Source organism: Ascaphus truei, chromosome 5 (genome assembly GCF_040206685.1).
Source record: "Ascaphus truei isolate aAscTru1 chromosome 5, aAscTru1.hap1, whole genome shotgun sequence".
NCBI classification, from domain to species: domain Eukaryota; kingdom Metazoa; phylum Chordata; class Amphibia; order Anura; family Ascaphidae; genus Ascaphus; species Ascaphus truei.
In genome coordinates this window covers 91139709-91166691 of record NC_134487.1, presented here as the reverse complement: position 1 = coordinate 91166691, position 26983 = coordinate 91139709, and the positions used below count along the sequence as shown (strand labels likewise).

General features: G+C 40.9%; 1 protein-coding gene across 2 annotated transcripts in view; it reads right to left on the bottom strand.

Annotated features, from left to right (window-relative positions):
• Nucleotides 1-204: 204 nt before the first annotated feature.
• CSRP2 (cysteine and glycine rich protein 2) overlaps nt 205-26983 on the bottom strand; it is a 40511-nt gene continuing 13732 nt past the window's right edge. For both annotated transcript variants that reach the window (XM_075600205.1, XM_075600206.1), the window contains exons 2-6: nt 5088-5206; nt 3349-3517; nt 2904-3033; nt 1283-1376; nt 205-548 (exon numbers count right to left, since the gene is read on the bottom strand). In XM_075600205.1, coding sequence (XP_075456320.1) covers nt 472-548; nt 1283-1376; nt 2904-3033; nt 3349-3517; nt 5088-5199 — 582 coding nt within the window. In that variant the 5' untranslated portion in view covers nt 5200-5206 and the 3' untranslated portion in view covers nt 205-471. The remainder of the gene's footprint in view (nt 549-1282; nt 1377-2903; nt 3034-3348; nt 3518-5087; nt 5207-26983) is intronic.

Genomic DNA, 26983 nt, shown 5'->3' with positions numbered 1-26983 from the left:
CTTTAACTTTCTCTAGTTTTAGTTTAATAAAGCTAAACCAGGCAGTGGAAGTAGTGAGGGGGGGGCACAGCTGCACTGCACGTGGAGAATCCTGCCCCTCATCCTCTGTGACATCCATATACTTTTATAATGTAACAATGCTAAGGCGCAGATTGTGTTGCGTAATGTAGTGTGCGATTCCAAAATAGGACACAGCACGAACACTTATTTTGCAACGAAAAAAAAACCTTTATTGAAACATAAATGGATCCTACACATTAATAGCCATACAGAGAAAGGTTCTCAGCAACAATAAAGTTGCACAGAATCAGAAGCACAAATAAAGTACATGGAAATCCTTAGGCATTGTACAGTATAGAAAACTCACAATTGCACAGTGATTAGTACAAGTTTGGGTCAGTCAGCCTAGTTACACAGAGATATTGTTATTCAAGGAATGTTCTAGTATTCATGTAAAAAGCTGTATCTTCCTCATTGGGCATGGACAAGAGCACCAGCTCCCTGGCCATATCCAAATCCTTTGGGTCCAAAATTCTTTGCATAACAAGCTACAATGAAATAAATAAATAAATCACATCATTTCTGGTCATATGGCATATACAAATTTTTTATAGGTACAAAATATGGCATGCTATTGAATACATAATCTAGTGCATTTCAACCTTCCACTACAAATTGTAGTTCACCACCATGATAGATTCTAGGAATAACCTAAGAATCTGAGCAGGAGTGGGGGGGTGGGCGAGCAGGAGTGGGGGGGCGGGGGGGGGGGGGCGAGCAGGAGCAGGGGGGGGGGTGGGGTGGCGAGCAGGAGCAGGGGGGGGGGGTGGCGAGCAGGAGCCAGGAGGTGCAGGATCAAAAACTTTGCGCACCCCTGAATTAGGCAATATACTTTTCATATGAAGTGAAGAATTATAGGTAAACAAGCAAACTTCTGGTTTTGGCATAAGATCGGGTTGAGAATCCCTGTTTTATATATTTGTTGAAACGTTTTAAGTTTTTTTTTTTCGAGACACTTAAGCCCTTATTCTGTAAGGTGTGGTAGCGCAGATGATAAAGTCAATAGGACTTCATGCAATAGCACGGCACCTGCGCTATCACACCTTACGGAATTAGCCCCCTACAATGCAAAATACAGATATACCAATACATAACGTGAGCAGAGGTGAATGCAGAAGCAGGTAGACAATAGCACAATAGCAGCAGTTGCTGCGGCAGAGAAATGAGGTGACTAATGTCTAATTGTAGGAGTTCCAACTAACCATCTTAATATTTTACTTGCCTTTGCAGTAGATTTCTCCATCTTTTTCAGTCAGAGTAGTGGATTCTAGACTTTTTCCGCACTTTGCACATCTGAAGCAATTCTTATGCCATGGCTAAGAGTTAAAAGATGTAGAATTCACATGAGTAACAGGACTCTCCATCATAGCTTACCAACGGAACAACTATTTCCCCTCTTCGCTGTGAGAGAGGCCTGCAAGCTATTGATCTGCAATGGAAAGGTCTCTGGCAGCGATGGGGTTTCTCTGGCATATACGAATTAGTTTTATAGGTACAAAATATGGCATGCTATTGAATACATAATCTAGTGCATTTCAACCTTCCACTACAAATTGTAGTTTACCACCATTAATCATCACTATTCTTAGGGTATCTCAAGCCATGATAGATTCTAGGAATAACCTAAGAATTAGGCCATGGGTGCGCGGCGGTTACAGGGGTTTAAATTAAATGCCGGGGATAAATTAAGTGTATTTATGCCATTTTATTTCTGCACTCTGATGCAATATAAATGATTGAGCAAGGACCATCCTCAACTCGTTCTTAAAATAAAAAATAAATAAAAAAAACTACACACTTAGGGCCTCTCCATCCACCACTGTCAATAAAAATTAAATGGAATTAGTGCACACATTTTTCACTTAAATCACTTTTAAAAAGTGTTTGTGCACATATTCGTGCTTTGATCTATTTTTGCAGATTGTGTTTTGAGTTTCTATTCCATCAAGACTACAGATGTTGCAGATACTATTGGACACATCAATGCGAGGCTTTGCGTAAACATGATCTTGAAGGCTGCGTTTAAATCATGCACAATTTAAAAACACTGCTAATGTGCGCTTTAGTTCCTTAATAGACACGTGCATCATTGTGAAATGGCTTATAAAAATGCATTAATGGGGGCAGTAATGTCTGCTACATCTGAAAGTTTAGGTTTAATAACAGTTTGCAAAGAATTTGAATGGATAAGGTACAGCGTCAGAGTATCCGTACTGGGTATTTCCAGAGGGAAACGTGAAGCAGTAATCAAAAATCAATAAAGCATAGAATTTTCCATAAGCATAGTACTGTGAAAGCAAACTGGACATAGCCATGCTATTTTTGTATATATCCCGTGAGCTTCCCAAAATGAAAAATACACTGTTTTGCTGTTTCCATCCACAATAAAATGAAGACTGAAAAAGCAGGTCTACAGTATAGTGAAGTGGATTTGTGTGGTTATTAGACATGTGTGATACTGTAGCAAAACTGGCCAACATGGTTTTATTTTTTATTTATTTTACTGCTGCTTCTGGCAAGTGTCATGGAAAAGTCAAGAGAGATTTCCATTTTTGATAAAAATTTAGCCGTGGCTGGAAAAAAAGAGAAAGACCTAGTTCTTCAATTTTCCATTTTAAATGCCAGCCTATTGTAAGCAAGAATGCACTGGATTGAAAGTCAGAAAAAGGACAGAGTCAAGGTCTCATGAGATATAATCAAGCAGGCAACACGGGTTATGCTGCAATTGGATAAATTGAGGTCAATGGCAGTTACCACCAGGTTGGGTTATCCCCTGCATCGGTCCTTAGGAAATCCCTGGCTGTGTGTGGTCATGCTTCAGAATAACAGTGTAGCCATCTTACCTTTCCTGCTCCCATTACTTTCTCTGCAGCGTATACAGATTCACCACATCTAGGACACTTTTCAGCACCGCCAAACTTCTGAGCAAACTTGGAAGGATTTGAATTGGTGCTGGGACGTGATAGTGGTGTTCTGTAATTTTAAGAACAGGTTAAATGTGGATACTGGCTCTGTATTAAAAAAAAAAAAAAAGTATTTTTTTACAATATGTCGAGAGATTATTCATCAATTGTTACATTTTGCATAAAAAGTCAGTCATGTGTTCAATGCAAATAATTTCAAATATTGAAGGCTAATTACCAATCTATTTTAGGTCACATCGGAAAACATAACTTTAGTGAAGGTAATGGTTTAACATAACTCCGTTGGCTGTTATCCATTGCTTGAGTTTATTCGTGCCAACTTAGAATATCGACTTAATTAGTACAAACAATCTCATCCACTTACTCCTCTGGTTTAATGCCAAGTCTTTCCCCCCTGTCCATATTCAGAGTGCCTGCTCCTTGGCCGTATCCATACCCTTTTGGTCCATACTTTTTCCCGTAACAAGACCGGCAGTAAATCTCGTCATCATGAATAGCCATGGTTGTGCTATCCAAATTTTTTCTGCACACCACTAAGAATGAAAAGTAACAATTAAGGAAAGAAACTACCCTTTAAAAAAAACATTTTTTTTTTTTTACAAAAGCAACACAGCTGGCACCTGATTTGTAAGAAAATACAAGTTTAAGTAGACAAAATGACCTTTGTAGAACAAGGGAAAAAGCAGGACTGTAATCTCAGTAGGTTTTGTTTGCGAACAAATCCAGCTCACATTCTCTATTAAGGACATTACAATGGTGACATTTAATAACTGGAAAATGTGTGCCAGTTCTGATTGTGGCTGCACAAAAACATTTTTTGCAGATACCATTGAATGTTTTATTTCAAACATGATTTTTCCAGTGGGAAGCCACAGGATAGGAGTTGGCATATGTAGCACAATCCGGTTTTTTGTTTAACAAGTAGATGCCATTGGGCCATTTGCAGTTCCACTCATCCCAGATGGGTTGGAGGGGATGACCCAGAGACTGCTCATACAGTACACAGTAATTTAAGGTGAATAAGTACAGAAAGCGTGCAAGAGAATTTCGAATTTTTAAGAATGTGGCTTCCTCCTGACATTACTAAATCCTGGTTACACAATAAATAAAAAAGCCAAGATCCGTGTATTTCTAGCTTTTAAACAGCCATTTGGAGCAGAGTACGATCAGGATTCACCCTGCCTCCTGTAGGCAGCTGGGGAACCAACATGCAGGACATCTACAGACAGGCAATTTACTGTGAGACCTAAATAATTTTGCATCTTTGACAAGAGCTAGGTGCCCCTCCCTTATTGTGATGCTATAAAGCCACCTTCTTAGCCAAGTATCTTCTAGATTTAGTGGAAATACAACATATCCACTATAATAAAGCAGATTTTTCCCCCCCACTGCCAAATACAAAATTCAGTGACAAATAATGTCTTCTCCCTTAAGGAAGGGTAAAAGCATGGGGTGAAAATTGTGCATTTAAGGGATTGCAGCGTTAATGAAAATGCGATATTGCTGCTAGTGGCACTAAATCGCACAGAAACGCCCATTCAATCAATAGTACATTGCCTGCGATGGTGCAATGATTAGCACGGTCACACTTCAAAGAAGAAGCACATAGTCTCTGCTCTCTGCTAGTTCTGTATATACAGGTTCTGAAAGCACCTGTACAGGAAGGATATTCCCGACTTCACTAGGAATTAATCGGTGAATCAGTTCTAGCACAGTGTCCTCTGGGATAGAGATTTGGGCTTGCTACTGATCGCTTAGTTACAGGAGAAGTCAAGTTTGTGAAGATTGACATTATCAGGAGGGGAAGCTCAGGGCACCCCTTTTAACCTAAAAGCATGCCATTTGGAAGCTGCCAATACACTATCCTTAACGATGACTTCCGTCCTGTCCATGCTCAATGAAAGCACACCATGTACAAAATGGTCAGTACTTCCACTGAACAGGTTAAAATATAACATGCAAACTAAAATGAGGTATGTTTTTCAATAAAAACCATCAAAATATGGCTAGTACTGAATTCCTGAAAATATACTACGTATGCCTTGCTGAGAACATTTTGCCTAACAAGACATTTATATAGAACACAAAATGGAAACCACTTACTACATAGGAAGCAGCATCGATGATAGCTCTTCCCGTCACACTGGACCTCTTCAGCATGGTACACCGTTCTGCCACAGGCACCACATTTGTTTCCACCTCCCCAGTTAGGCATCTTGCTACTAAAAAAAATCAAGATAGCCAGTTGTTAGCATCCGCCAAAGCTACATCAAAAGTACTATGTCCCATTATATTATTTATACAAAATCGTAAGTATAGAAGGCAATGCTTCAAAAGATACTGTAATTATGCAGACAAGGAATGTACTACCTGTCTCGAAAGTCTGAAAATGCAGCTTAAAACCCCGTGAAATCTAAAAATATCTGAATTTTAAAAACACAACTACTGGATTCCTGACACCTCAAATATTCAAGTTATTTATCCACAAATGTGAAAGCATTTGTGACTCAGCAGAAAGTGGTCACAAACACTGTTCACAGGTACAATTACTCCCACAGGCTTCTACAAACTGCAAAAATGTGGGGGTCTTGGGAACGACATGCCAATGAAGTTAATCACTTATTTCCCCTTCATGCATTACAGGTTCATCACAACACCTTAACCGGCTGCGTCAACTAGTTTGTGTAAAGTCTAGAAACACCCATTCAGTGACGGGCAGGTCCATCACTTGGCTTTGAGCTGTGAAGATGGAAGCAAACGAGATTTGTGTACACAAAATGTGACAAAAACCTTTTATGAATCACATCTCGGAGCTAGGACAGGGTTCAAGAGCCAGAGTGAAGAATGATTACACTAGCAAGACTGCTAATTGATGCAAACTAGAGGGTCTTCCAGAGCAAAACCGCACTATTTTTAAACTTCAAGGACCACCCGTTCATGAGATCCTTACCAATAAGGACCATTAGGAACAGGAGGGGGAGGTGGGTAGCGGAGATTACAAATAAATATAAATACAAAAAATAGTGCAGTTTAAGGTTGGGAAACCTGGTTCTGTCCTGGGATGGGAAAAAAAATATGTAATTGCAGCTTTAATCTTTGCAAGGTAGATGTTAATATTTTTTTTTATTTTATCAAACATGAGGGTGTATGCATTAGATCCAATCTGGTGGATTTTAATAGCACAAAGAGAAAAAACAAATGCTGTACCGCACACACTCTTTGAATACTTACCAAATTGCAAAAAACAAAAACAAAAAACCCGGCCAATGGAAGAGCGACTTGATCAGCCGATGTTCAGGGAGACATTATTTTTATTTAATTGATGCCAATAATCATTTTGTGCTCAAGCTTTGGTGTCTGGAAATGCATTTACTTTTTACAGGAAAGTATTGCAAAATCTTGAACCAATTATAATCAATGCAGAAAAGAGATAATGGCCTTCTGTTACACTTTTATTCTTCCGAGTGAAAATAAGCCCAGGAAGGAAAAGGATAGAGACAGATAGACAGACATACTGAACAATAAGAGGGGCAGGGGAGTCAGAATCATACATTTACATAGCACCATGCTTTAATCGGGACTGCTTTCCATATAGTTTTACTGTTTTATTGCAAGCCATTAGTCTAGCACTCTACTGTAAACTACAGCGACATTGTTGTACCCGATGTGGTAAACTTTGCCCTTTAAAAAATACATACAAGAACAATGAAGGTCATTGTAATGTTTACATTTAGTGATTTAGAATGGATCATCTATTTTATTTATACAGTGCTGGACCAAAACAGTACAGGCACCCCGAGCAGGCAAAAAATATAAAAATTCGCCCCTCATCCTGCAGCGACACGATAATGTGACACCACATGATGTCCCAACGTGGTCATGAAAACACGTTGCCATGTGACGTCGGGACACTAAAAGAGGCAAATATGTGGAACATTCTTGCCTTTTTGATATGTGCGCTCTAACCCCAGCACCATCTTTAAATAGAGTTCTGCACAGCCGCAATGCCGAAGGACATTTAAAGATGGCGTGTTGGAGTGGCAGGCCGCAGGACTGAGCAGCAGCAAGGGACACTGACAAGGGCGCTCGGTCACGCAAGACATGGACGTAGCAGCTGCGCAGGACTCAGACATTTTAAATATGACGCCCCAGGCAAGTGCCTAGCTAGCCTGCGCCTTAATCTGGCACAGCATTTATATAAAACAGAACCATAAATACAACCTGGCTTGATGGGGAAACATCCCCTTCCCCCAAAAAATATTTAAGCACATGTCAAAGCCAAATCTACATATTTTAGATTTATAGGACTTCAAGTCTTTAGTGTACTTTATTAGACCATCTTCACAGCTGCATGCAATCTACAAACCCCCTCGTCAGCCAGCAGACATTGTACTTCTCTTTGCAGAATGCCATGGATGGGGAATGGGATTACACGTACTTCTTACTCTTCCACCGTTATTAAACACCATGTGGTGATTTTTCATAGAACATGTAAATATATATTTTTTAAAAATAAAAAAAATCGGAAGGTAAATAGATTGCTACACCTTAGTGATTATTATAGATCAGAAAGTGTGCAGCTCCAAGACAGGTTTCCATATTTCTAGTCATAAGATATAGTTTTCTTGGTCTTCATTTTCTTCTAGTCAGTGGTGATAGTTGAAATCCTCACAGTATAAAATCAGATTTGGAATAAAAATAGGGGCAAGGCTTCAAAGAGTAAAACAGATGTAACTTTCCCCACCTTTTATTAAAGTAGCACTGTGGAAACTATGCATCACCATTTGCCTTAGGATGAGATTGATCTATGCAGATTGATGTATATAGAACGTAAGATTACACAGTTACATAGATGAGGTTGAAAATAAAGACATACGTCCATCAAGTTCAATCTATGCTAAATTTAGACAGATACTTTATCCTATATTTGTATATACTTGGGTTTAGTAGAAGTCCAGTAGAAGCAATACACAAATTATTGCGCAATTACTTTTATTTAGCAACACATTGCCTTACGTTTCTTCATATTCTTTGCAAGAGTGTCAGGCCTCGTCCAGGGTGGTGCCGAGCGGGCGCGCACGCTCACGCTGGACCCGTTGCAACAATGCACGTGGCCTGCGTCGGCGGGCGGGCCTGCTCGGTGTTCAGCTGCTTGCCGAGCAAGCAAAATTGATTTTGCTGATCGCAAGCGCGTCACGTGAGCGGTTCGCCTAATGAGGGCGAACCAGCTCCCTGACATTGGGGCCGCGCCCCCAGATGCGCGCATCTAGCCGGCCAGGTAAAGCACGGCCGAGCGCCCGTTCCCTAAGCGTTCGAATAGCTGGTGTTGCAAAGGAGAAATGTAATGAGAAGTGGATTGTACAACATGTCTTTGGGGTACACAAAAAAGTGTGGTGTGTACTTTCTAGGGAGATCCACAGATTAAATTAACATATACAGAGCTTTTGAAATTTCAGACCCAGAAAGAGTCCAACGTGTACACACGCGCACACAAAATATATATATATATATATATATATATATATATATATTATAAAGACATGATCACTCAGTACAATTTGCATTCTCTCTCAAAATTACCAACATTAGACCAACCTTGTAAAAAGGCTTAAAGGTTTTGCCCATGTCCAGCAACCATAGAGTTATACATTTGAATTTTTTTTCTCATTAGATTCACACAAATAAAATCCACATACTGTATTTGGAAAGCTTACTTCTGAACAAATGCAACCTTTACGATCTAAATGTGCTCTTTTTGCAAGGATTCAGATATGAAGTGGTTCGTAAAATTTACGTTACAACTTCTGATGACGTATTCTACTGTTCAGCTAGAATTCCTGGCAACCACACCAGAACACCAAGATTAACATTCCTTTCCCTTTAAACAAGCATTTGGCCGAAATACCAAACAGCAGCTGACATAGATCAGGGCTAAATTGATTTGCTTTGAACACCAGCTCAAACTCTGTAACAAGTAGAACTTTTGTTGTTTAAGATTGTAGATTACCAATATCAGAAAAAAAAAAAACAACCTCTGTTCTTGGAACTCCTTCGTTTACTAATTCATTACAACTTTATTTTTTTAACTTTGACCGATACAAGATATCCAGATTAGCACTGAATTACATTACAATCGAACATAGGCACAATATTGCCTAATCACAATCGGGGTTGACCGGACTACCAAGGATTGTAGAGTCACTGGACAGAGAGCAAGTGTTTAATAAACCAAAAGTTTATTTAGCCAGAGACAACAGTAAAAACACACAATACTACTACAAACACTACCAAAACAGGTATATGGGGAAACTCCTTGCTGGAAGGTGCTACCAAAACGAGATTCTCTATGAAGGGAGGGTTTAAGTGGCCTCTTAGATCTAGATTCCACTTGGTTACTGGGTTATGAAGGCAACATTAGATAATTGTTGACCAGGTCTAGTAGGCAGATCACAATTGTTATCTAATGTGTAGTACATTGGGATACATCCGGGCAAAATATATTTGTCATATTGGCACAAACAGTATAGTATACAGAGAATCTTGATACCCTCAATTGTATCCCGGATTCATACATTTATGGATTGGGCTCAGAGAGCTGGTAAACTACACATTAGATAGCAACTGCGGTCTGCCAACTAGACCTGTTTTTCAACAATTATCTAATGTTCCCGAGGCCACCCATACCCTCCCTTCATAAATAGAGGACTTGGGGTATCCTATATACCCCGAGAGTTGTCGTATGTGCCTCTGTATATTTATACATATGGGTTCTCAAGTAATCCATTAGGTATTTGTCATCAAGGTCCAAGCTCTTTTAGGAGCTTAGCTTTTATACTGCGTCCGTCATGGAGTTCACGTCAATTCATACTTTGTTTGTCCATCAATATTTTATTTAGCATACTTTATTAAAGGCTAAGTTTTAAGATAATCTCATCATCCATCATAGGAATTGACGGCTATTTAAAAAAGGGTCTCTCTTGCACTAGCAAGTATTTGTTTATCTGGAACCTTGACGGGCAAAGTCCCAAGTATGGTACAGGACCACATCAGGGTCCATTCGACTAGGCTCAAAGACAGATACCGACAGATTGTACAAGGTCGATACACCGACCACTGCACTGACAGCAACTTTGATTGATATATATATATATATATATATATATATATATATATATATATATATATATATATATATATATATAATGTTAAAAAATCACGACAACTGACAAAACATTGTCAGCGTTTGCCCCCTCTCTCCACTTAGTGAGACGCTAACCAGTCTAGGGAGAGCCATGATACGGAAACCAGTCTCACGGCGCGTGGCGTATTACTGTATATGAGCCATGTGCAGGATGTCCGAGTTGTGATTTCTGGGGCGCCATGGGCCCGGAACATACGGCAACGAGCCCAAACATGGTCCGCTCTATATATAGACAGCATAGGCCACCAGATACAGGCCCAGAAAACACATCGGATATAGGGAAAATAAATGTCACAATAAACCGATGGCTGGGAGTCCTTCTCACCGTTTATGCTTCTATGTGAGCTTGCCCATCACATGCCTAAACTATTATTAATTATGACTTCTGCGCCAAGATATTAGTGTTCATTGCCCACTTGCAGAATACAGGATGTACATAAAACAGACCCTCTCCTTTCCATTACCTACAATTAGTTGACTATATAGCAACGTTTTCCTAGACTAAACCACCGACCATCTATTATGATGCATAACGTTTGATGGAAGTGGCTGTTTGAAACCAAATGCATTAGTATCCTATGGGCTAAACAAAGGATTTGTTTTTCCACCTTCCTCGATTAGGACTCTGGAACTCAGTCAGCAAATCCCGTTTTTTTTTTCCAATGTAAATCAATGCTATCACATAGAAAGATTCAAGTTGAGTTAAAATGATCTACGAAGGCTTTATATTTCATATACAAATGTGGTCGCCTGTGCTCTCCGGCTAGTCTTAGGAAAATCTGTGGCTCTCACAGAAACGTTGCAACATTTCTGTGATATTTCTGCAGCCAGACTAATGGCCCATCAGATTAACACAGTGGGGGGTCCCTGCAGTCCCAATCAAACGCATGGGACCCCAGCTGTGTTAATTCGATGGGTCATTAGTCTGGCTGCAGAAATCTCACAGAAATGTTGCAGAGTTTGAGAGATCGGCACAGATTTTCCTAGATTTTCCTGTGCTAGTCGGAGAGCACAGGTGACCACTTCTGTGTACACTGGTTATGTTCATGCTATATACACTTTAGTGGACACACGCACACACACGGCTGTACCTACAGCAGATATTACTGGCAATAATCAGGCAGGGCCATATCCTAATATAGGATTTATACAGTATGTCAAACATGAATACACTTTCGAGCTGCCATTAGACCTACCAGTGATTTATTGCTCTGCCACATTATATATTTGTTCACATTCCTTTGAATTAGGTCACTTATTGTATTAGTTTACTGAATAAAATAGGTTGGACTTGCAATACTTGGTTTACTTTATGCCCCTTGAAGCTCTACACAATAGGTAATGCTTGCCTATGGTATGGAAATCAATTTAGAGCGGATACGGTATGATTGGGTTAGTTTATTGCCGTTTGCAAACCGGGAGCCATTTAAAAATACGAGCCCGCCCTCGAGTTACTGATGGAGAACGAAGTGTGCATTGGTCACGTGGTTGATGCCACTTAGTCAACCACACCTGTTCTGAGTGGTCCATGCAGGAGCCGTGTTCTCCCGGTGGTCTCTATCGGCAGGAAACAGGCTATTTGCCACGATTATACCACTACCTCACTGAACAGCATTAGGAGTACTAGATTTTACCAATACAACTACTTGCCCCCAGCCTATCCTAGGTTCACAGGAAATGTTGGCTTTTTCACTCTGTTCAGCGAGACATACACTTATACACACAAGCTTATTAAGTTGATAGATCCTATTCTCGCTGAATACGCATTAGGAACAGTATATTTTGGATTAGATCCTCTGATGCTTATTGTTCTTACCTTATTGTGATGATTTTGTTCTGTGTAATTACTATTATAGCCCCACGGAGAATTTAAGACCGCTACTTTAACACTATTAAGATTTGATTTGGCAACTTTTAGTTTTGTTCTTTATACCACTTTATAGCGCGTTCTCTCACATGACCAATCATCATAGTCATGCCCAATTCAATATCCATGGAGCACTACAGTTTTAGTGCCACTTCAATTGGATTCTGGCATCTCTTAATTATTTTGAACCTGGATTACTAAAGATCAATTAGTACTTGATTACTTCCAGGTGGCACTCTAGACCAACCTAGGACTGTTTAGGAGAGTTATATTGTTAATGTTTAGAACTTGTTAAGTTTGAGGGGTTTTTTTTTCCCATCACACAAAAAAAACAGTGCTGGTACCCGGCCTCTCACCTCATCTCCATCGGGTTGCCATGCAATGATATGTTGCCATGACGACACGTCGTGACAAGAGGCCGCAGACTGAAGGTGAAGGTGGCGAAAGCAAGAGAAAACAGTGACAGTAGGTGCTGCTACACTGTACCGTCACAAAAAAGCCCTGGTGTTTCATCTTATTTTAATGTGCAATTTAAAAAGTTTATGTTTTAATTCAGTCACTAAACTTTTGATCTCGAGTGCATTACTGCAGTGTTTGAGTCACAAATCGAATTCTACAAAAAAAAAAAAAAAGCTTAAATATTACGTCCGATAATAAAATACAGTGGTAACATGGAAATCACGTAATATTGTAGTCACAAAAGTGCTATACAACATGCCATATATACCCATGGCCAACAGTTATATGAATATAGGTCTGTCACATACGGCACACCTGTGAACACGTGACCTGTATATGGGACAAGCATTAATACACACGGCTATCTAGGTCTACCCAGGCCAATTTTCTCCCTGCATGGACCAGCAAATGAATAATATCTTCCTCAATCTGTCCCAATATACCATCCATCTCGAACAGCACTTGTGAGCATGTGACATATGCAACCAGGGTTAATACACAGTCAATTCACCTCTCACAAGGTACTTCAAAATGAGTCAAATAGACACAAACCGCCACAGGAATGATTAAAAGTACGTAGAGAGCCTCTAGTTTCTGTTTATTAACAAAACTATGTACTCAACACAGTTCTTTCCAAACTAAAAGTGGCCTCATTTTAATCTGGTCTATAATAGTTACATACGCCTATAACATTATCTCTTACTGTGCATGCAATGTCTTGAATATAATGTATAATTCTGCTCACTTAATGTAACCATGTATTTGTCATCATAATTCTGTGCCCAGGGCAAACTTGAAATCGAGAGGTAACTCAATATATTATTTCATGGTTAAACATTTTAAAAATAAAAGCTGTTGTAGCCAAAAAAAAGGGTGTCAGAAAATGTAAAGGTCAAGGTACATTTTAAAGGGTTCGGTTTATTCTAGTGTTAGGAAAGCAATATTTCTGCACCTGCAGATGAGCCAATCTCGTCCACATCCGAGCCACTATTGCAATGTGACTGGTACCAGCAGTGTTGGGGTCATGCTTCCACTCAAGCAAGAGAACACTACGTTCTTAGAACTACTGTACGCTTTTTTGTTTGTTTCCCAATGTTGGGATTTTTTGCTGGTTACATTCTACTATTGTTGCAGTATCCCTCAACACTGAAGTAACCAAATAATCAATTAAAAAAAAAAAATTATATATACACGGTTTCTTGTATTTTTTCCTATATCTAACAATCAAGGTAAGGTATCCAGAATCATTTGTTAGTACACATGTAAATACATAGAGTTTATGATGCTTTCCGTGGATTTAATACTGTAAAGGATTATAGTAAAGTTGGGCGGGAGGCTTGGAAAGAACGTACAAAACATTTTACACATGTTCATTAAATGTTTCTCTTTGTATCCTTTAAAAAAAAAAAAACTAATTGGGGCAGAGGATTTTGTAGCATTCCTTCTAGAAGCCATTTTGATGTTAATGACCTATATTCATATATATCGTTATGGCATTCTGTATATCACTTTTGTCACTGAAATATAAAATATGTGATGCGTTACCACTGTATTTGATTTAACATTGAATTCTACTCTTAAAGTACAACTAAAAGAAAGCTTCATTATCTTCCACCTGGGAGTAGATTAGGAGATTAAGAACCGTGACGGCACAGAATGATTCCGAGAACACTGCAGTATATCACGTCAGGACACGACCACACATCCGAAGACACCGACCAATAGCTAATATGACATGATGGCTGTAAAGAAGCTTCAACTGATAACGAAGAATGCAAATTCAAATAAAGGTTTAAAGCTTAATGTATTCAGAGTTGGCAATAAAGATGGCTTATAAAAACGTAACTCCCGGGGAATAAATGAATAAAAATAGATTGACTATTGAACCATATGCAATAGTCTTACTGATTTTCCCCCCCCAATTGTGTCACAAATGTGGGGAAAGAAAAATACAGCCGGGATATAAACTTCCGTCACAATTTCAGACTCACAAGATATTTTGAGTGCAGTGAACAATATGCATGAAGTGCAGTGACATGAATACCAAGCACTTTGTTATTGAACGTTATACGTAGATGCAGCAAATATCTGGGCTGTGAACATTTGTTGTAAATACACTTGAGGAATTATTTGTTTTATTGAAGTGAAAAGTCATAAGACAAATTAAATCCCACAATATTTTTTCTTTTCTCAGTACAGCTATTGTGTCAGTTTTTTGTCCATCTCAAGAAGAATCTGTAGGGAGAAAAAAAAAAAACCACACCCACCTCAGAGAGCAGAGACCTGTATTATGCTTAGAAAATGTCACAATTCAGTTGAAGTCTCAACATTACTGCTCTCTGAAATTACATAAATTGTTAATTCAGTTCCAAATCATTGGCAATTATGGCTGCAAGAAGAGCTTCACTGTGTGACAGATGTACAGTACTGTCATGGTGTTTTGTTCCCAGTAGATTATGGTTTGCGGAAGCCAATTCTGGACATAGTCACTGGCTGCGTAATAGGGTTTAACAAAATCAATGCAAGTTGTGAGATCTTGGCATCCCTTTCCTAGTTATGACATATTCAACTCAGTTTTGAGTTTTAACTGTGACCCAAAAGCTGCAAGACCAGGTGAATTCTTGGACAGCAGCTCTAATTCCATTGGGAGATTCAGAGGCAGCAGAACTCCTTACTCTATATTCTGTGACACTGCTTCTCCAGGTTGAAGCTCAATTTGAAGGGAGCGCAGAACGTCACCGATTTAGAGAAGAAAAAAAAAAAAACCTACTATTTTCCTGTAACAGCTACCTGAGGGAACACCTCCACTACACAATTAATTTACAGTATGGAAGTAAAATAAAACAATTTAAAAAAATACTTCTAATCATCACAGGCTTTTCAAATGTAGAGAGTTAAAAGCGCTCAACATTTTCAGAGAGACCTTCCCAGCTCCAAGACTTTGTTACTGTACAATTCTAGGCAACGGTCTTGAATGGAGTTTCCTTTGTCACAGCAAGAGGCAGAATAGGATGTTTTGCTTGGGCTTGTTACATTGTTCACAAAGGAAGTACGGTTTATCCATTCATAAGTCTAGGGTTCAGTATAGCTACAGTACATATTCATAAACCGAACTGGTCGGCAACCATTTAAAAAAAAGAGAAATAGAAAAAGCAAGGACTCCAAGTTAAAAAATCCGTAAGGCAAGGTGCAAGTCCCATAAAAAAAATGTAGAGTATACTTTACCATTCAGCAGAACAGCAAATAAAAAGAGGCAGCACTCACAGGTAAGTATCCAAAAAAGTGTACTGTATTAGGACATATACAGAACCAACATTTCGATCCCAGGGAGCGATCTTCAGGGGGGTTTACACACCCCCCTGAAGATCCCTCCCTGGGATCGAAATGTTGGTTCTGTATGTGTCCTAATACAGTACACTTTTTTGGATACTTACTTGTGAGTGCTGCCACTTTATTTGCTGTTCTGCTGAATGGTAAAGTATAATATATACATATATTTTTGGGCATTTTCTACTAAAAGTTCATTAAAAAAAAAAATACACAAACATGTATTTTCCCATTAGCATTACCCTAGTTGTGCAGCCAGGAAACGGATATAAATACCGCCTTCTGCATTCAGTTACTGGGAAATAAGACTAAATTCTGCTAAAATCTAAAATGTTGACCAGTTAATGCCCTCTATAAAAATGTAAACAGAACCAGTGGCGTAACTAGACATGCGGTCCCCCGTGCAAACTTTCAGGGCCCAATTATAAGTGAACGTATTCCCATAGATTCAAAATTAAATATACCCATACACAAATATAAAATATATATTAGTCACGTACTCACCATTTATTTTTAAGTCAGAAGTTCTGTTTCCGCACTTTTTGCTCAGCAAACACATCAATGGTATGATCCAATAGGCCCAAGAGTGCGGCAAATGTATATGGGGCAGACATTTTTACCGCCCTAGGCTTGGATCTAACGGGAAATCCGCCACTGGGTAAAGCAGAGGGTGGGAACATGTGCACTCATCCACAATGAGATTCAATAGCTTTTTTCTTCACATTTGTGTAAAATTCACCACACACTTTAAATAAATCAGAATAGTAATATAAGATAATACAGCTGAACCCGGTTATAAACGCGGTCCGCAGAATGAGACCGCGTTATAACATTTTCAAATGGCGCCACGAGGTCATGCGACGTCACGTTGCCGTTCGACAGAGTGCTAAATTCTGCTTTTGCCATAGGCCGCTCTGAATCCTTAACGTCGGAAACTATTCCAGGTCGGCTAGGTGGATACGCAGTAGTTTCTCCGAAATCGGATTCTCCAACTTCTGACTCCGCACTCTGGTAGGTCAGTTGATTTTGCAGGATCTGAAGTGCCCGCATATACTCCTTTCTTGGACTTCGCAGCTATCCCTTCAGCTCTCCTGTAATTCTTGGCTCTTAAAGACCTGCAATTCCCACTCGCCCCCATGGAGCTTCTGCGCAACACAGGTACTAAAATGCCTTGTGATGTTTCTGCATCTGCTTCAGGTTTTGCTGCTTGATTTCAGCAGGAGCTGCAAGATCTTAACAAGGCAGATTGCTCTGTTGCTGCGCTTTCATTCACAATACTTCCTCCCATACAGAGGAGCATCTCTTTTCCTCCTCTAGTTGATCTTTGAGATTTCTGATCTATTGCTTCAGATGTTTGTCTGTAGCCACTACCCAAACGTCTTCATCTGATTGATGCAGCTGTAGCAGAAGACTTGCAGCTGTATTGCTTTCCTTAGCCTCCCAGGTCACCTTTCAGCTTGTAAAGTTGTCAACTGTAGTTTAAGCTTCCAGTGCATTGACTTTTGCTTTGCTTCACCTTTAGAAAATTTGCCAGTCAGCTTGGATTTCTGGTTGCACAAGCCACGCTTCAGAACTCTCCGTTCAAATTCATGTTTAACCTCTCGTATACAACTCCCACTGTAAAGCACGTTTCTCTTCAGTTTTAAGGATGATTTTGTCAGACAGACCTAGTCTTAGCTCGGCTGCCTATGGTTATCTTTTGATGTCTTGGAAAATAGTTGACTCTTTAGAAGCACGTATTTCCAACAAATTTATTTTCTTTGGCTCTCCTGCAGTTCTTACTCTGAACACTCACATTGCCCATTCAAATCAAAATTATGTCGAGTAGATAAAACTATTAAAGTACTGTACTATCACAAAGATGGAGTTGCTGGATCTCCCTCCTATACTATTGCAGAGAGTGGTGTTCAGCAGCCTGCCAAATACATAGTCCATGGAACTTCTCTCTCCCCCCCCCCAAGCTTTTTCCAGCGAGTGTCGGGTGGTGAGAGTTTTCTGGCTCTTCTGCTTCCTATTCATCGCATTCAGGGGGAACAGCACATTTTTTACTCTTGTAATGTGTGCAACACGCGTTATTCTTTGGCAATCTTTTCACCACAAGTGCTTCTTCTGTGGCACTCTTGGGTACCCATCTTCCACGTTTCAGTGCTTATATAGCACGTTTCTGCCTCTTGCAGACATCTCTGGATCAGTCTCAACTTTTGCGCCTATGGCACACGTCGCACAATCTGCCTTCTGTTGCCTCACCTCACTTCTCTAGATCCCACTTCAACCACCATATGTGACAAGACATACTCTGAGTCCCCTTTTTATATGGGCAGTGGTACCAACACAGGTGTTACAAGAAAACCAGATCCAAGGATATCACTTTTGTGGTTTGATTAGCAGACTCAATAAATTGGCACCTTGCTCTTTAAGAGAAAAGAAAATCAAAACAAAAACCTAGCTCCATCATGCAGCACTGACCAAACTTATACTGCCATCCACCTTACTAGCCTAGAACATACCAAGCGCAACAGGCTGTGCTAAGCCAGATCCCGAAAATCTCCCCGACAATTTCTCACAGTTTACTGCTGCAGAGTCTGCACAGAGGTTGCTTCTGGAAGCCCAGGGATTCTTCCAAACAGGGATTTTCCTTGCTGAAACGGAGAGTTGCAGGGAACAACTCCTCCCCACACCAGTCTTAAGTGAAGCTCTGCTCCAAGTTTTGCTCTTTAAAAAAAAAAAAAAAAAAGGAAAAAGTGTATCTAAATGCAGCACCTAGTATGCATGTATACAGAGACCACGATGTACTCAATGGTATACAAAGACAGGACGCTAGAATACAAGAAGTACAAACAAAAGACAATAGGAAAGGAAATACCTTCCTCGGAGAGATTACAATCTAAGGCCTCGTCCAGGCCGAGTGATTGCTTTAATTTGTTTTGATCTCACGCGTACAAACTTTTGTGTCCAAGCTGCGCGCGCACAGCAGCACGATAAACATTTTTGTCGCGCTTGTCCTGGTCACGTGTGCACTTCAGCCAATGAGGGTGAAACGTTTGTGACGTCACCCCCCCTCACTCGCGCAACTAGCCAGCCACGAAATAGACCAGCACCTGACGTCACTCCGCTCAAGCGCGCTCCCACACACACGAAATGCTTAGCCACAATGGTTGGTAAGAGCGACTGTGGGTGTGGGACAGTAGCCATTGGTCTAAGCTATTTAAACGCTTAATTTAAGAGTCGAGTTTTAAGGTTTGACTTCAAGGTGGGGAAACAGGGTGCTTGAAGTAAAAAGTGATATAGATATATAAATCAGACCCATGTCTTAGATCAGGGGTGCACAAACTTTTTGCCCTGTGCCCCCCCGCCTGCTCTCCCCCACTGCCTTACCTTGGCTCAAGCGGCAAATGGCGCCGCGTGTATATGGCACGTGACACCGCGCCGTCATTTGATGCCGCATTGCGATGGCGACGCGTCGCCCAAAGCCGTCCGAGTCAAGGCAAGGAAATTTACAGAGGCCATGCGTGGTCTCCCGGCATTTAATTAAAATGCTTTGGAGAAGCGCATGGCCTCCGTAAGCACCAACCCCCCCTTCCGCCCCCCCAAAAAAACCATCATCTCACAGACCCACCATCTTAGATTATTTGTGACTTTAAGGGAAAGTCCACTATTCCCATGCACCCGCAATCTACATATAGGTTTTGCTTGTACTCTAGATCAGGGGAGCGCCAACTTTCAGCTGCGCCCCCCTGCCTGCTCCACCTTGCTCTCGTGCCCCCCTCACCTTGCTCGGCGGCGTCAAATGATTCCGCAATGTATGGGAATGTGCTCTATGCCTTAAAAAAAAAAACACATAACACACCTTTGGGTCCGATTTATGGTGAATTTTATAATGTTTAGACACATTTTGTGATAGAACACTTTTTATATTCCCCAGGTTCTCTAGAATTTGCATTCTTAGGGGTCTAGAGGTGCCCTATGTATTGGCGGCCACAGGGACACTAGGATGTATATCACAAATTCTGTTTTGCAGTTAATGTATTCTTCTATATTAAAAGATTGACCAGTACTCTTTGATACAAAATGTAGTTTATCCTTGTCTTTGTGTGCACAAGCTTTGCACATAATACATCCATAAAACCCTTGGGTTTAATCGAGCCATGTAGGTTTGTTGTCAATTTTCTTTTTAAAAGTGGTTGGGGCCAGTCTACTTTTAAGATTGGGGGCTTTTCTAGAAATTACATGGAGGTCTGTCAGGTATATGTTCTTTAAGGACGGCATCATTCTTCAAGATGTGCCAATGTTTACATAATATATTTTTTATTTTAGGTGCTTCTCTGTTATACTGTGTTAAAAAGGACATATTAAAATGTTTGTTAATATTTTTGCTTTTATCCATTAATAAATCTTCTCTCAACATTATCAATTTTATTCATAGCTGTCTCTCTAGTGTTGGGGCTGTATTTTCTATCTTTAAAACTTGTTCACCAGAACTTCTGACTGCTGACGGTAAATATGTTCCTCTGTACAGTTGCTCTTAATTCTGCGAAGCTGTCTGTCACGAGAGCTTGCGACAGGCTGTAATTGTACACCAAAAAACTATATATATAAATATATATATATACCTGGGTTTGAACTGGGACGAGACTTAGATATGATAAATAGAATTTATTCCTTGATAAAGGTGAACACAACAGATTATACAATAACAGGCAAAATATAGACACTTACTTAAAGATTATGGCAAGAAAGCCAGCAGGATCACAGCCTGCCACTTCTCCCATTTGAGTTGACATCACAGCAAAACAGGTAGGACACATGCATGCATGAAGATCATTTGCATGAAGAACAATGAACAGCATGAACAACATGAACACATGATAGAGGGTGGACAGCTAGTTTATATACCGTTTGTCCCTCTATCTGTAACCTTAGGTGCCGAGACGGCTAGCAAATGTCCCTTGGAAGCTTTTGAAGCTCATTTTGGGACTTCCAGCTTGGGGTAGCCCCCCCATCAATAAACCCTTTGAAGCAGGGTGGACATTTGTCATGTTCACTCCTGCAGGAAACCTTGGTGTGTAAATGTGAGTTACCACGTTTACAAAGGCATCCTCTTCCCTGCTCATTATCATAGCAGGGGGGCTGCAGTTTCTCAGAACTTCAACCAAAATTTCATATTTACTGCAAATCATTGCATAACTTCCGTTCCGTAATACACAGTCTGGTGAGATATATTAATACGGCCGGTGGCACCTGACGCTCGCAGGAAGACCAAAAATTACATTGTAATATGAACATTAATAGAGATATTAATATCTGGCATTTCGTAACAGGTAAATGTACAATGTTTAGCCTCAAAACGATGGGCTACATCCAACGGATACACATATGTAATTCTTATCCTTTTCAGCCAAGGACATCTCATAGTATTCTTATATTTAATAAAGTTACTCACTTTTGATATCCTGTTGGGGGTAGCCCCCCCCCCCCCGGCCCCATCAATAAAACCTTTTGAAGTGGGCTATTGGCTTTTCGCATAACCAATTAGGTCAGTTACCTATTGATCAGGGCGATGTATCACACCTCTCTGTTGATATACACTTCCAGTGAATAGACTCACGTGAATACTCATGTGAGGCACCATTTGGTTCCTTACGCATTACAAAGACAGGCATTCTGCCTGTACATTAGCACACCATTAGCATTCTGCCGGTGTATTTCAAAAACTGCAAAAAGTCACTTTATCCAAAATATATGTCCCTCTTATGACAAAGTTATATTTTTAATATGTGTGTACTTGGGGGGTGACCCGGAGGCTGTACCCCAAGGCTCAGAATACCTTGCTGGCAGGCAAGACAGGTTAAAATATTCCCCTCATGTTCCAGACATCCCTGCCCTGCAGCTATTCCTCATAAGATGCCACCCATACAAGGCAATCCACTTACACGCTGACACAGGCAGTTGCAGGCCCATGAGGCAAAGGGAATACACAGATAACGCATTAACTAGCCCACTGGGCTTACCCAGTTAACCCCTGATGACCCAGTGTGTGTGTTATGCAGGTACTGATTAACCCAGACATTACAATGGGAAAGGGACACAGGGGAGAATACATTTACAGGTTATAACAAGGGTAAAATCACATTTCTGGGCCTCAGCCCAGTTAACCCCTTGTCTCCCTGGCGAGGTTAGAGGGGAGCCCTTGGGGGGTAACCCCGTTAATCCCGGGCCAAACCCTCCCTACCGCCACACTGTCCATATGGGATGTTTCTAATCCAATCTGGATTATGGCAGCTGCTTTCCATAATGAAGTTATCATCAACTTTTTTTTTTTTTTTTTTTTTTTTTAAAGTTCTGGTTTTAAGCATACTATTTTCTACATAGATAACAAGGTCAATAAATTCTAGCTCTTTCTTACTCCAATTAGTTGCAAATTTCAAATTCAGATCTTTTTTACATACGTGGGAGACAATGATCTCTAGCTCTTCGCCACTACCCCACCAGATAAACAGGATGTCATCTATGAATCTCCGCCAGGTGACCAGGTTCGCAACGAGTTCATGGTTAGACCAAATGCGGTCTTCTTCCCATGTGCCCATGAAGATGCTGGCATAACTCGGTGCGAACCTGGTCCCCATTGCTGTAACACTTTTGTAGATAAAAATTATCATTGAACCAAAAACATTTCTTCTCTAAAATAAATATCATTGACTCAATAGGGAACTGTACCTGTTCTTTTAATTCACCAACTCCTTTTAATATTTGCTCAACCGCTTTTACCCCATCTTTATGTATAATTGAGGTATCAAGGGATGTCACATCTACTAATATTAAATCATTGTACCATTCAATATTATCTCAAATTCAAATAATGTCTTGTATCCTTTACATATAACTTGAAGGTCATATTTCTGTTAAAAAAAAAAAAAGGGGGGACAAATTACTAGTTAATGATTCGAGGCCTGATATTATCATCTATCTCCCCGGGGGGTTGTCAATACTTTTATGAATTTTGGGGAGAAAGTAGGAGTGGTAATTTAGCCTTCTCACTACATAAATACTTGAACTCATCTTCATTTAAGATCACCAAATCTTTTCCTTTTTTTTTTTTTTATAACTTTCTTTTATTGGTTTTTCAAGGGTATTACATACAAGTATCATATTGGTACCATTCAATAATTTGAGTGACAGACAACAGCTAGACAAACGTGGGAGGGGTAGACACGACATTGTTGGGGAGGTGGGGAGGGGAGGGGTACTAGGGGTGGGGGGGGGAAGGGAAGGTGGCGCTGAGGAGGTAGCTTTGTTCTCTTCCTTCACTGGTCTCACCGTGGCACTGTAGGCTCCGATCTATCTGTGGTCATGTTGCTCCTGACTTGGCTTTAGGGGGGGGTCATGTAAATTGCCTTAGCCTACTTTTTAAGCTTAGTTTCGGTGTCATATCTCCTGCGTTTTTGTTCCGTCTTCGAAGGAGAACCCATCTGTCACTATCAAAGCCAGACGGCGGCATTGCTCATCCCTGGGATATCTGTCTGTGCCAACCATAGCGACAAGACTTTTTGGTAATTTGTGCCAGTGTCGTTGACCAGACTTGTCAACTTCTCCATCTGGCAAGCAAACCAAATTCTGTTCCGGATTTTATCTATTGATGGAATTGCGTTCTGGTTCCACAGTGCTGCGGTCTCGCACCTCATTGCCGTGGCAAAATGTGCTATTAATTTGTTGCCTGATCTAGAGACCTCATCTGTGGGCCTACCCAGCAGGAACACCCATGGGTCAAGCTGAATTTTGAGGCTTAGAAATATCCTCTGTAACCAATCCCTAATTTGTGTCCAGACAGGAATGAGTCGTATGTGCACCAGATCTCCCCGTTCCCCGCACTGTCTGGGACAGAACGGGGAAGCTCCCGCGACAAATTTTGCCAATCTAACTGGGGTGAGATACCACCTCATTAGTACCTTATATGAGTTCTCCTTCAATGTCGTACATATCGAGCTACTGGCCGCAGCCTTAAAGATTGCTGTCCAGTCATCGTCTTCTAATGGTCCTGTCAAGTCTGTCTCTCATTGTGCCATGAACCTGGTTTTATGTGAGCTGTCAATGTCTACCCTGACCACCTCTCTGTAAAGAGCAGAGATGAGTCCCCGTGTATCGGTTCCCCGATCACAGAGCTTCTCAAAATTGGTTAGAGGCGGCCTATTCGGGTGTTTGGTATAGAATGCCCGGACCTGGAGGTATCTAAGAAATTCCGTGTTGGGTAGGTCCGTTTCTGACTGAATTAGAAATGGTTTAATCGTGTCGCGCCCCTCCAGGTCTTTTAATCTTCGCAACCCCAATCTCTGCCAACGCATGAAGTTCTTATCGATCAGCCCTGGAGCAAAGTCTGGATTTCCGTATAGGGGAGTCATCAGAGTATGTTTTGAGGTTAATGAGTGATTATTTTTAGCCGTATCCCAGACCGAGAGCGAGTTAAGCACAGAGGTCAGCGGATCTCTGAGATCTTTTAATCTAGATTTAGGATACCAAATTAGGTCCGTAAGCTCTAGCGGGGCGCATGCCTCCCGCTCCAGTGCCGCCCAGCGCCTCTGCTCCGGATGACCATGCCACTGTGTAATTTGGCATAATTGTGCCGCTTTATAGTATGCCATCAAACTCGGTACCGCTAAGCCTCCAGTTTCCCTAGGTCTTTGCATAATTGACATTTTTACCCGCGGTGTTTTGTTTTTCCAAATGAATCTAGTGACTGCATTCTGCAGGTTTTTAATGTCAGATCTCACTACGGGTATCGGAAGAGTTTGGAACAGGTACAGTATCCTAGGGAGGAGGTTCATTTTCACACAATAGATTCTGCCAATCCAGGATATACCGTATGCGGACCAGTCCTTTAGTTCCTTCGTGAGGGCTCTTAATAATCTCGGGTAGTTCTCTTGATATAGATTGGAGCTACGATTGGTGAGATAGATCCCTAGATATTTTATAGCCTTGGACTGCCATTTAAGCTGGAAGTTAATTTCCAATAATTTCTCTGTTTCCTTTGGGATGTTTAGATTTAGTGCCTCCGATTTAGATTGATTTATTTTAAAACCAGAGATTCTACGAAATTTTTCCAGTAAAGCAAATAGATTGGGCAGCGAGGTAAGCGGTTTCGTCAGAGACAAAATTATGTCATCTGCATATAGAGCTATTTTATGCTCTTGGGAGTGGATTTGTATTCCCGAAATATCGGGACTGCGATGTATGTGAGCCGCTAGCGGTTCCACGCATAAGGCGAACAACAGGGGCGAGAGTGGGCATCCCTGTCTGGTCCCGCTTTTGATTTTAAACAACTCTGATGGAAAACCCTGATGTACCACCCTGGCAGTCGGAGTTGTATATAATGCTTTTATTGCCCCTAAAATTTTACCTCCGAACCCAAATGCTCCAAGCGTGGACTCCATGTATGGCCAGTCAATCCTGTCAAAGGCTTTCTCCGCGTCTAAACTTAGCACTATACCGCGGACCCCGTTGGCATTAATGTAATTAATTATATCTATTATCCTTCTAGTGTTGTCGGCCGCTTGTCTATCTCTAATAAAGCCAACCTGGTCCGGGTGGATAAGCCTTGGCAGGATCCCGCTCAATCTATTGGCCAGTAATTTGGAGTATATCTTAACATCCGAATTGATTAAGGAGATCGGCCTATAGCTTTGACAATTTGTGGGATCCTTGTCCTTCTTATGAATTATAGATATCGACGCCTGGAGCATCTGTTCCGAAAAGGGTTCCCCCGCCAAGACTCAAATTTTTTGTAGTATAAATTAGAGAACCCGTCGGGTCCTGGGGCTTTAGAGGGTTTTAGATTCTTAATGACCGCGGTCAGTTCCTCCAGAGTGAAATCAGTCTGAATTGCCTCGCGCTCCAGTCTGTTCAGCCTTGGAAGGGCTGCCTCCTTTAAGAAGGTCTGTAATAATTGGTTTGTTTTAGGGTTGTGCGTTACCTTCTCCCCATTATAGAGCTGTTCATAAAAAAGTCTAAATTCTTCCACTATGCGTTTAGGGTTGGAGGACATCTCCCCAGATTTAGTTTTAATAGCCTGTATATTATAACTTGGTTGCCTATTCCTGATCCTGTTAGCCAGCATAGTATCCGGTTTGTTGGCTTTCTCAAAGAATTTCATATTGGTTGGTCCAACTCATGTCCCTCTCAGCCTGGGATGTGAGGAGGAGGTTAAGTTCTATCCTTACATCCTTCAACTCCTTAAGAATGTCCCCTCTACGTGATCGGCTATGTAGTATAGAGAGCTCATGTAACCTCTTATATAGCTGTGTTAATTTTATTTTCCGTCTTGCTGCTAGACTAATCAGCATTCCTCGCATCGTGGCCTTATGGGCCTCCCACAGTGTTATATGGGAATCCACTATGCCTGTATTCGTGACAAAGAATTGCCTAATCTCGTCTTTAACTGTCAGGGCTATTTCAGGGATCTTGATCAGGGACTCGTTTAGTTTCCAATTTGCCCCCGGGCTGATCGTCCTAATTTGAGTGCATTGTAGCTCGATTGATGCGTGGTCCAACCATGAGATGTCATGGATTATAGTGTCGGTGATTTGTGGGACCATTCTGCTCGATACAAAGAAGTGGTCTAGTCTACTATAGCTGTCATGTGGGTGTGAGTAAAATGTATAGGTACGCTCGCCCGGGTGCTGTTCCCGCCAGATGTCTACCAGACATCCTCTTCGTAACCCCTCTATAAGAGCTGTTGGCCCTATTTGTCTCGCTTTTTCCTGTCTCGGGGATCTGTCTATTCGCGGATCTAGGACCTTATTGAAGTCTCCCGCTAATATTATGTTGCCCACTGCCCATTGTTTGAGTTTAAGAAAAAATTCTTCAAAAAACTGAGGGTCGTTTTCACATGGGGCATATATACATGCCAAAGTTATTCTACATTGCTGTAGCTGGCCCACCAGTATTATATATCTGTCTCCTGGATCACGTTTTATTTTTTCCAGCTCAAACGGGACTTTGTTAAGAAAAAAGGAGTTGCCATTTTATTCCATTTCTTTGGCTGAGGCGAGATAGAACCTTCTAAAATTTTTGTCTGGAAACCCTGGGTTTTTGTTAGAACAATAATGCGTCTCTTGAAGAAAAAGAACATCAGTTTTCCTACGCTTAAATTCTGCA